At 31.2% G+C, this 11129-nt stretch overlaps 2 protein-coding genes across 26 annotated transcripts in view; one reads left to right on the top strand and one right to left on the bottom strand.

Moving 5' to 3' along the window:
- LOC107606820 (flavone 3'-O-methyltransferase 1-like) overlaps positions 1-11129 on the top strand; it is a 14275-nt gene that overhangs the window by 517 nt on the left and 2629 nt on the right. Inside the window, exon 2 of the mRNA XM_021107420.1 lies at positions 392-456. Coding sequence (XP_020963079.1) covers positions 392-456 — 65 coding nt within the window. The remainder of the gene's footprint in view (positions 1-391; positions 457-11129) is intronic.
- LOC107608841 (abscisic acid 8'-hydroxylase 2-like) lies at positions 2174-7245 on the bottom strand. Of its 25 annotated transcripts, none has more exons than XR_002351191.1 (12): positions 7032-7227; positions 6663-6914; positions 6435-6571; positions 6127-6209; positions 5944-5971; positions 5793-5850; positions 4698-4771; positions 4467-4592; positions 4092-4141; positions 3377-3481; positions 2784-2968; positions 2174-2393 (listed from the first exon to the last, which is right to left on the bottom strand). XR_002351191.1 is itself a non-coding variant. In XM_016310585.2 (11 exons), exons 6-11 carry the CDS (start codon positions 4724-4726, stop codon positions 2279-2281), a joined length of 588 nt encoding a protein of 195 aa, XP_016166071.1. In that variant the 5' UTR covers positions 4727-4771; positions 5750-5850; positions 5944-6209; positions 6435-6571; positions 6663-6914; positions 7032-7198; the 3' UTR covers positions 2174-2278. The 25 variants fall into 25 exon arrangements, 14 of the variants coding, with proteins under 14 accessions (XP_016166071.1, XP_020963066.1, XP_020963068.1 ...); XR_002351190.1 differs by having other exon boundaries at positions 5750-5850; positions 7032-7225; XR_002351192.1 differs by lacking the exon at positions 4092-4141 and having other exon boundaries at positions 5750-5850; positions 7032-7232.

Here is an 11129-nt window from a genome sequence, read left to right as displayed (position 1 = left end):
TAATATGATCAACTAGATTTACATTTATAATAAAAATATGAATGAAAATATAAAACTACAATAACAATGATGACTGATTTTTTTATTTTATAAAAATTTTGATTATTCTATTATGAAAAATATGATTAATTCAAGAAATGTTTGATTATTTTGGTAACTACTCAGTTTGTTAATTAAAAAATTTGTGAAACAATATGTATAAATATATAGAAATATGACTGATTTGTTGCTAATTTACGTGGAGTTTGTTAAATCAAAATAGAAAAATATATAATTGTTAAATTATATATCCATGCAAGTTTATTTTTAAATTTAAGGAAATGTGTGTTCTTTGTTTCTTGCAAAATATCTTGAATTAATTAATTGGAGAAATGTTCTAATAATGTTGCAGGTGTGGAGCACGTGGGAGGAGATATGTTTGAGAGTGTTCCTAATGGAGATGCAATTTTCATAAAGGTGAGGGAATAATTAAATATGCTGCTTTAATTTATTTCTGGAGCTCCGATCTTTATTTATATTTTGAAAAAATCTTGGAACCAACACTTTTTTTTAATAAACAAATCAATCAATAATAGAACATTAAAAAAATATTTAAAATAAAAAAATATTTAAAACTCAAAAAAAAAATATTTGAAAACAAACAAAGTAAAATTAATTTAAGATATATAATTTAAAATTTAGAATGTAAAATTTAAAATTTAATATTTATAATTTAAAATATAAATTTAAAATTTTTATTTTAAGATATAAATTTAAAATTTAATATTTATAATTTAAAATATAAATTTAAAATTTTTATTTTAAGATATAAATTTAAAATTTAATATTTATAATTTAAAATATAAATTTAAAATTTTTATTTTAAGATATAAATTTAAAATTTAATATTTGAACTTAGAATAAGTTATATTTATTTCCTAAATGTAATTATATTTTTTATTTTAAAATATAAATTCAGATGCAATTATATTTTAAAATGGGATTTGGGGTATAGATATTTGATGCAATATATTTTAGAGTAGATTATATTTATTTCCTTGAATTAGTTAGATATCACATGTGCAGGAGGGGAGCTTAGTTAAGATAAGGGTCCCAAATTTTTGTTAAAAAAATTAGTAGTATTTTTTCAGAAAATAAAAAATAGTTCAGTTGGCTCAAATATTTTACTATGACTTAAAATATCAAAGTTCAATCTTCATCTCTTGCTTTTATCGCACAATAGTTTTTAGTTTTAAACATTTAAACCATGTTGGATTTGGACTGAACTGTGTGTATTCGCATTTCGCAGCTCTCTATTCAATAAGTAACACTCCTTCTATCTTTGAGTTCAAATATAAAAAATTAGGTATTTTTTATTTATATAATTTAATATTATTATATATTTTATTTTTTATTTAATTTAATTTTTATATGATAAAAAATATTAGAATATTCAATAAGTATTGATATTATTGTATTTGTATAAATTGATAAAAAAATTCAATAAATATTATAAATTTTAATATTTATCCTTTTAATTTCTTTTTTATATATTTTACAGGATATATATTCAAATTTTTATATAAAATAATCATAAAAAATCAAAGAATTGATGCATTTTTAAGAGGAAGGCTAATATTCAAGAAGGAGAACATATAATTTTTACAATATCAATCCCTGTAGATAGTTCTTCTACTTTAATGAATCACGAAAAAAGTGAGATACAACCTTCAAATGTTTAAAGAGTTGCATCTGATGAGTTTGACCTTAATTCTTTAGAACGAGACACTGAAAAACGGCTTTAAATTTGGCAATGTCACCCAAATTAGAGAGATGAGGTTAGACGAGCTCATCTTAAATGGAGTCCATATAAAAAATTTTTGACAATTATCTTCTATCTGGCCCCCCAAAATTTTATTTCAAGCTCCGCCACTGCATATGTGATGACACTATTTTATTTTTAATACACAAACTTTCATGAAATTTGATTTTATAAAGACTCAATATTTTTTATTAAATAATGCTATAAATTTATTTTTTTTGTTAATCAAGTTCAATCAAGTTAGTTTAACATAATTAACGAGTTATAATTTAAATGGTATAATTTTTTTATACTCACTTCAAAATAACAAATTCGAGTCTCACTCATTTTTTAGTATTAAAAATCAAAAGTAATAACTTCAATACAAATAAAATATAAAATATAACATAATTTTTTAATTCTAAATGTTTTCACTTAGATTGGCTCCAATTTTTAACAGTGTCAGATATATCTCATACATAAAACAAGGTAACTAACTTAGCTAATACCTTGAAAGTAAGAAAAATAACATAATATTATGATCTTGTTTCTTCCTGTGTATCTTCTTTCTAGCTCCCCAAATTCAAAATATCTTCCGCCAAAATTTTGCCATCTGCTTAAAATAAAAAGTGTAAATAGTAGTAGTTATTCACTCTAGTAGTTATTATAATTTAAGTTAAATTAAGAATTAATACTAAGTATGATAAACTAACCCATTTTATCTAATAATAATTAAATATGTTACAAGTAATAAATTATATTACATATTACCCATTTGCATATTATGATTATAGTTTGAAGATTCAAAAAATAAAAAAGAAAAAGATATAGGTCACGTGTTCTGATATAGTTATTAGCAAGAATTCAAAAAATATATAGATCAGATGAAGATTCAAATAGGAAATGAAAAGGACTTTACCTAAGCATTGATTGATAACCTTATATATGCTTCTCACATTGAAGATTAGATTTATAGAGACATATAATAATGTGACATATATACCTCGAAGCGTGAGTGGTCGAATTTGTGTGGTTGAGGGAAGAAATCAGCAGAATGGTGAATGCTTTGAAGAGTGGAAGGACTTTCCAGCCTTTGGGAATGTAGTAATCTTGAAGCTCCACATCTTCCACTACTTCTCTGAATGTGAATGACAGTATGCTTGCACTTCTCAACGTTTTTTGGATTACCTGATGAAAATTAAAACATAAACATATATTAATAAATTGGTTTAATGCATTAAAAATTGAGTTCACAATAATGATAACAAGATCAATGTTATTTTTTTTATTCGATATATATAGTAACAATAGTATATAACAGTAATTGAAAACATTGAAAGGGGACTGAAAAAGTAGACCTACTAACATTCGGCATCAAATATTCAAGAGTTTTTCTTTCCATTAGAATGATATTTTATGGCAAGTGAAAATGACTTGTGGCAATATCTAGAGGAAACAATTTTCACTTCAAAATATATTGATCAAATTTCACATATAAGACACTTGTAATTATAAAAGGTTATTCAACATATGACATATCCCCTTAAAAGTAATGAACAAATAAGAAACAAGTTCAAAAAAGTCTGAAGTACTCACCTCATAGTCATTCACCGACGAAGCATTAGATTCTAGAAAAATACCATTTGCCGCCTGCTTTAGCTTTACTGCCAAAAATTTATTCTCACTTGCTAAGGAAGAAAGCTGCAGATAAAATGCAAATATTTTTATATTTAAACAAGCAAGGAACTATATCTTAAGAACTTAATATATTTAGTTTGCCTTTAACTAAGCTTGAATTTCATACCAAACTATCTTCTTTGCTGATCCAAAAAAAATTCAAGCAGATTTGGTATAATCTTCTGCTCTTCTTTTTTACTTCTTCAATTAAACAACTTGAATGTTTTAACAAATAAATATTCTATCAACTCAAACATCCCTTAGGCCAAGTACACTGCTACTAAATTTTGTTCCTCTGAATTTTTATTTAATAAAATTTAATGGAACAACTCCATGGACCAAATAAGTTCTTTTTTGTTTAATTTTTTCTTGGGGAAAAAAGGGGGTCAATCTTTAAGACAGTAGAAAATCAAAGAGATAGGGAAAAAAGTTTCCTCATTCACTTGTTACTCACAAACTGACAAAACAAACAAAGCATCACAAACTGCAATGTTCACTTATGATGCTACACAGAACATTGGACCCTGAATAATAATCAGGTTGATCCTCTGCGTCAGATTTATTTCTCTTATAGTTGCTTACATTGGACCCTGAATATCAAATATTGTTAAACTATTCAGGGATAGGAACTCACATTCAAAGGCCAGACAAAGTCATCATATATCCTAAGTATCCTTTCATGGACTGCAGCATCAAAAGCAAAAAGAAATAAGAATCAAGCTGAGTTACAACTTCATTGTACAATCCTAAAACTGCTATTACAATCTCAAAAACACCTTGTTGATATATTTACAGTATGCTAAATAAGTGCTACATTTACATTTTACAGTCCAATTTATCTGAATAACATCGTTAATCTTCATGTGCAAGTGTTTTATCTTTTCTGAACACGAAGGACACTTCTTGTTGAATTAGAATAAAAGGTTTCAAGCTGTTTATTTTGCAGATAACATCCCTATAACTATGATTCCAAGCCAGTAAAAAACCGCGTCAAATAGCAAAAACTCACATCTAAGGATGTTATTTTCAGGAATGGGGTCTGAGCAACCGAGTAACCAATTAGCTAGATTATCCAGAATCAAACACCCAAAACCTCCAAAATTGTTCCTATCCCTGAAGCTTGCATCACGATTCACTGAGAATATATTTGAAGGTGGAAGTTGCCATGCACTTAAATTCCTTTAAGTAATTTGAAATTGAAAAAAAAATAACGATCTGAGTGTCAAATAAGATAAACCACCTTTTTCTTGCTCCAAGGTTCACTTGCATTCAAAACTTCATTGTTTCGATCCTTCTAAACCCATCAAATTTCAGCTGGAAAAAAAAATCATAATCCTTAAGCTGTTTGAAGGCTTTTTTCTGAAATTTAAATTGCTATCTAAGAAAAATAAATTAGATCCATGGCTTTTCCAAATTTGTGAAGTCTTTAGATGGAACCTAAGACAATTATCAATAGTTTCTATTTCAAGTTGTATCTTTGGTAAAGATGAGAGTTAGACATGTCTCTTTTGTAACGGAAGACACAAATAGGTAATCCATCAGAGAGAAAAAGCCACATACATTTAATTTCAAGAATATTAGTCGCCATAACCAAAGTCAGTTATCTATAATTCGAATTCCAAAAAGAAAGAGAGAGTAAGAGAATGCTGAAATTTATTCACCTCTCCCCTCTCCCTAAACTACAATCACATTTAAGAATCAAAATCGAAAACACCGACAAGGAAGCTTAATCCATAAGCCAAAACAAAAAGGTATAGAAAAGAAAAAAAGCGAAGCTAAATTGGGAAAGTTGTATTATAAACTGTAAGCTGTAACTAGAGGCAACCATGGCAAGATTCGTCAACTACCGAGTAGGAAAAATCGAAAAATTGAAGAGAAAAAGGGAATAGGCTTAAGAAATTAGGCACATGAACATCAGGGGTATCGAAGTTCATGACTCGGATCTTGGCACCAACGTCACCCAGAATTCGGAGCTCCACTCGGTCGTTGAGCGAGGCGTCACGCATCAAATTAGCGGAGTAAAGTGAAGCATAACTATAGAAGTGAAGAATTAGAAACTGCAAAAGTGATCTTAAAACTTGTTTAAGAAAGAATAACAAACTACTATTTAAGATGGAAACAATGAGATAATAGATATGCATGTTCTAACGATGAAACATACTACTTCATTAGCATTTCAGTTTAGAGTTGTATATCAAGTTATTTCCATGAACATAAAGACTTGAAATATATAGTTTTTGGGTTAAGCCCACAAAACTTGGTACAAACTTGGTACATATTAATGAAAAGCACCTGTTTGCTTTATTCTCAGAGAGAAAGGAGGCCAAGTTGATACCTTCCTTGTTGTGACAAGGGATCCAGAGGGCATTGCTGCTACAGAAGATACTATGAACCTAATGAGGGACATCACGGAGTAAATAAGATGGAGTAAATAAGGGATAGTAAATAAGGGATAGTACATAAGTACATAGTAAAAGTTGGTGAACCTGGTTCATTAGGATTTTCTCTCCTTCGCTACAATTAAATGGAATAGTGTTCTTAGTTCTTAATCAGTAACATAGGCTTTCTTAGCTGGACTATGTGAAAGACAACCAGTTCATATTTTAAAATATAGAAATTAATCCAGCAACAACAATTATCTGAGCAATTAAGCATTGTGAATCAGAAACCTTGCCTTTTGCTCGTTTATGCCTTGAATCAGGTGCACAGCCTTGTGTGATAACATGCCAAATCCACTTGAACAGTTTCAATACTAAAAATTGATTAAAAATGTTAAAATAGACTCAGACTTTGTAATTGGTCCTAGCTCAGTATAATAACAACTATAGTAATTCATATATCAAACACTGTGATTTACTAATTGTATGTGAAAGTAATTACAATTAAAGAATAAAACCGCTAGTTTATGCATACAGGTTTTCTAAATTTCATGAAACAAAAGCAGAAAAAATAAATCAATTACTCTATTGTAAGCAACCTGTAAATGATTCGCAAGCAGATCAATGGTGTCTCGCTTAAGAAACTTCTTTGCTGAATTTCTCTTTCTCCTTATCACATTGATCTGATTCCTTGATTGTTTAATCAACAATTTGCTAAAAAACAAAAGGAGATAAACTACAAAATTGAAAATCGAAATCAGCATAATTACAATCAATGAAAGGTATTAAGAAGGAAGAAAAGAAGCAGAGAAATCAAAGTGCAGAACCATTTCACGATGAATTCCCAATCAAAGAGGCCGTCAAAAATTTTGGCAGATCTAATTTGGTGGCGCGAGGGGATGAGAAACAACGACAAGATGAACGATAGCTGCGGAAGATGAAGGGCGACAAGAGATTAGGGTTCATCATTCACATCACTCACACTTTCTCGTACGCAGCAACACTAATCACTCTTTCATCTGGAGCATTCGATCTAAAACCTCTGCGTCGGGCTTCCATGCCGCAACAGATATAAAAATCTTGGAGAAGAAGATGCATTACTCAGAGAGAGAGAGAGAGAGAGAGGGAGAGAGAGAGAAGAGGTAATTAACGCATTCCATAGAAGAAGAAAAGAAATGAGAATTTTGTATACAAACCTAGAAGTGAGAACGCAGATCGCATCAATGGAAGCTGTGAACTCTGAAGAGGCATCGCCGGAGGAGAAAACTTACTCTGGTGCACTCTACTTGCTAAGCTAGGTTTGCATAAACCAAGTTTTTCTTTAATTATTAAAAGAATATATCGGCGGTTCTAACCGCCGAAATCACAAAAGCTGCCATATTCAAAAAGAAAGTTACGACAACAGTATGTACCGCCGAAAATAAAGAAAATTATGGCAATTATACAGAACCGCCCTAATAAAAATGACGTTTTAAACCAATTTTTTTGTAGTGATAGGAATTATAACATCCTAATATTCAAATCCTCATGCTCAAGTCATAAATCAATGATACTAAGGTGGTACGAATCTCAAGTGGATTATAAAACACACAAACACGCGCGCGCGCACACACATATAATTGAAAGAAAATATTAAATAAGAAGCTTGAAGAAGAATAAAATAAAATCCCGAAGTGTTAACAGAAGGTAAAGCGTTAATCGAAAGCGATACAAAGTTAAAACCGTAAAGAAGATTAAAATAAAGTCAGAATATAGATATATAACATCAGTAATTAGCCACTAGCCGCGACCCGCGAAGTTTAGGCCGGCTAGGGTATAGAATAAAAATAATTTAACAACAATATCTCCTATCTCTCCCTAAAGATACATAAAGGCCTCTATAGGCAAGTTTTCAAAAGGATTAAATACATTATAGAAGTTTTTCAAAGCAAAAGTGGAGAGATTCTAAACAAAATAAAGCAGAAATATAAAAATCTTCTCCATCTCTCAGATAAAGCACAGCTCACTACTGAGCACCTGGACCTGCATCTGAAAAATAAGAGATATATACGGAATGAGAACCTCCGACCCATGGGTTCCCAGTACGGTAAAAGTACCAAATAAATACTGCATAAGGCAACGTAAACTCACTAAGCAATCTTAATTCTCCACACATCACATTATCTATTTTAAGTTATTTCTGATTCATGACCTTGGCAACAAATATAAAGGAAATTCTAAGTCTAAGTTAACAATTCTCAACCTTCTCAATTCTCCAACAAACAGAGCCATAATTAGAAATAGTACCAACCCTCAGCGTCAACCAACACCAGCATGAGGAAATTCTCAGTTGTACAAGCACAAACAAACCAGACAAGTAATACAGAAGTAGACACAAGTAAAGCAAGTAGCATATAGTCATGTAACATAGCATATACAATTAGGCAATCCAAAACAGGTAAACAAACCCAAACAAGTCAAACATATGCAAATGATGAATGCCTGCCCTATGGCTGATGATATCATCTGTCGGTTATACAGCCAACTCGACATGTCCTAGTAGCTAACCATTGGACAGCCCTTGCGAGTGTGCATCCTCAAGCTCAAAATCACAATAATCCAATACACATAGATCCATGGGGGAGAGCTCAACCAGAAAGGTATAAGTGTCCGGCCACACTTATGACGCATGGTCAATAGAGCCTCGGATCTCAACCTGGAGTAGTGGAGCCGACTCACTGCATCTACCCAAGAAAATCCAAAACTCGGATAATTTTTCAAACCTCAAACCATTCTCGACTATGAAAAAGTTAGGGCTAACCACTACATCTACCCTAGGAGACTCAAACCAAACCCGGAGTAAGTAGATCAATACCACTGCATCTGCCCAGGCAGGTGTAATGAATTCAGAATCAAACTCAAATATCAATTTCGTAATCATTATCATTCTCATCGTCAATCTCATAGTCATCATCATTCTCCTTATCAATATCATAATCATCATCATTCTCACCTCACATCTTGTTCATTTCTCTCAATTTTACTAACTCAATATATTTGGCCTTATCCCTAACTCTTACATCATCAATTTCACCGGCTCTAAACTCGTAGCGAAATTTATAAAGGTTTAGATGACCAAAAGAATGGTTGAGAGCCATAAAAACATATTTTTACAAATTCTAGGAGGTGTGCATACGCACAGGCTGAAAACTTGGTGTCCGCGTACGCATGCAAAGGCTCGCGTATGCATACCCCAATTTTGGACCATACCGCGCATGCAGACAGTGTCTGCGTATGCAGAAGCACTTCAGAGTCCAATGCCCACGTACGCGCGTCACGAGCCGCGTATGCATCTATATCATAACTAGAAATATGATATGTTGCAGAAATTAGTTTTTCAGTCCAATTTTTAAAACCTTATAACTTTTTCCACAAAATTCTATTTTCAACCATTCTTGAACCGTTGGAAAGATTGATAAATGAATTTTCATAAAAATCTAATTTTGAAAGTTTTTCAACTCCGAGGACTAAGTTATGGCCCGCCAAAATTGGTCAAAAATTTGTTTTTACCAAAAACACACATTTACCAATTTTTCAACGATTCACAAGTCTCAATCATTTTCAACCAATAAAATGAACCCAAACAAACTCAAGTCACATATTCACATACAACCAAATCCAAACCTACTCCATCTACACATTCCAACTTAAATACATCAATTCCACATTTTAAAAACCTCATTTTTCACTATTTCATCAGTCAATCATATTCTCATATATTTCATACCAATTCTTCATTCAATATCATCTATTATCACACAATTCAATCATCACTTACCGTCCTTACCTTCTACCGGCCTCCGACTCAAAATTCACGGCCTCCCGTCCAATATTCATAAAATCAATATACATGAACTCATAATCATATAATTCCCTAAACAACACCAATTTCAATCCACCCAACAACAATGCATCATCCAAAACATTAGTTATCATAACATATCTTCTACACATACCATAATCCATCCAAATACTCAATTCAAACCTAATCCTAGGGGCATCTAGCCTAGGATTTCATACCACATTATACGAAATTTAAATAAAACTAAAACCGTACCTCTTGGAAGTCAAATTCAAGCTCTCACTTGAGAATCTTCACCCAAAACTCAGTCTCAAGCTTTACCAATGAGCAATTTAATATCCCAAACACCACTCTACACTATTTTCATACAATATACACATAACTTAATACACTAGGATTTCCAAAAATTATCATAAACACAAAGAAAGTGGTTTTTACCTCTTGTCCACTAAGATGTATGATGAAACCCAGCTAGAATACGTTCTAGAGTACCCTTAAACCATCAAAATCACAAGATTTCTCAAAACCCAAAGCCAAAACACAAATTTTGTGAGAGAAACAAAAATGGGCTTGAGTTTTAAAATTTCTTACCGTAATATCTAGATGAACGTGAAAAGCTTGTCAAGAGCGACGCGTGACCGCAAACGGCTCGTCGATTGAAGCTCCCTAAAGAAAGTTGTGGTGATTTAAAGTTTTTGGAAGCTTAGGGTTTCTATTTCATTCTCTCTTCTCCATTTCAGCACATCTCTCTCTCTTTTCTAGGTTTAATGAGCTGAATTAGTGAAATGCTTATAACTAATGCTTATATATGTTGGATCTTTGGTCTAATTTGGGCCTGATTCGCATATATGGCCATTTGGTCCACTTTTGGGTCGAAACCTTTAAGATTAACGTTTTAATGTGCGTTTTAATTATTTTTACCATCTCAATTACAATTTTTAAGTTTTTAACCTCTCTTACTAAAAATTAGTTTTCTCAACTGCAGTACCGGACAGATCTCAGTTGGTACTGCCGGTCAAATTTTCAGTTCGCATTTTTACTCAGAAAATTATGTTTTCTGACTCAGAAAAATCCAATAAATCCAAATATAATATCGAAATTGCCAAATTATGATGGTTATATTTTTAATCATTTTTGCCCATATTTAATTTATTTCTTAATTAACCTACGATTTGACCAGATTTTACAAAAATAGCATCCATGATCGAGTTGACTAAATAGAACCTTCCCTCCCTGTTTAATAGTAGACCTTTTTAACCTGTTAGTTTACCCCTAATCTTATCAAGAATCTCACTGAAAGATGCATGGATCATCTTAGAGTGATTAAGATTAATTTTAAAATATTTTTTTATGTCCTAAACAAACTTGATAAAGGACACCCAATAAAAATATTCTTTCTAGTTGTAGAGACATTCTTAGAATAAAGAAGAAATTTTTTTTTGGGTGAAAAAAT

This window comes from Arachis ipaensis, chromosome B07, assembly GCF_000816755.2.
Source record: "Arachis ipaensis cultivar K30076 chromosome B07, Araip1.1, whole genome shotgun sequence".
Lineage (NCBI taxonomy): Eukaryota > Viridiplantae > Streptophyta > Magnoliopsida > Fabales > Fabaceae > Arachis > Arachis ipaensis.
Note: the sequence above shows the minus strand (reverse complement) of the source record. Positions and strands in the feature narration are given on the sequence as shown.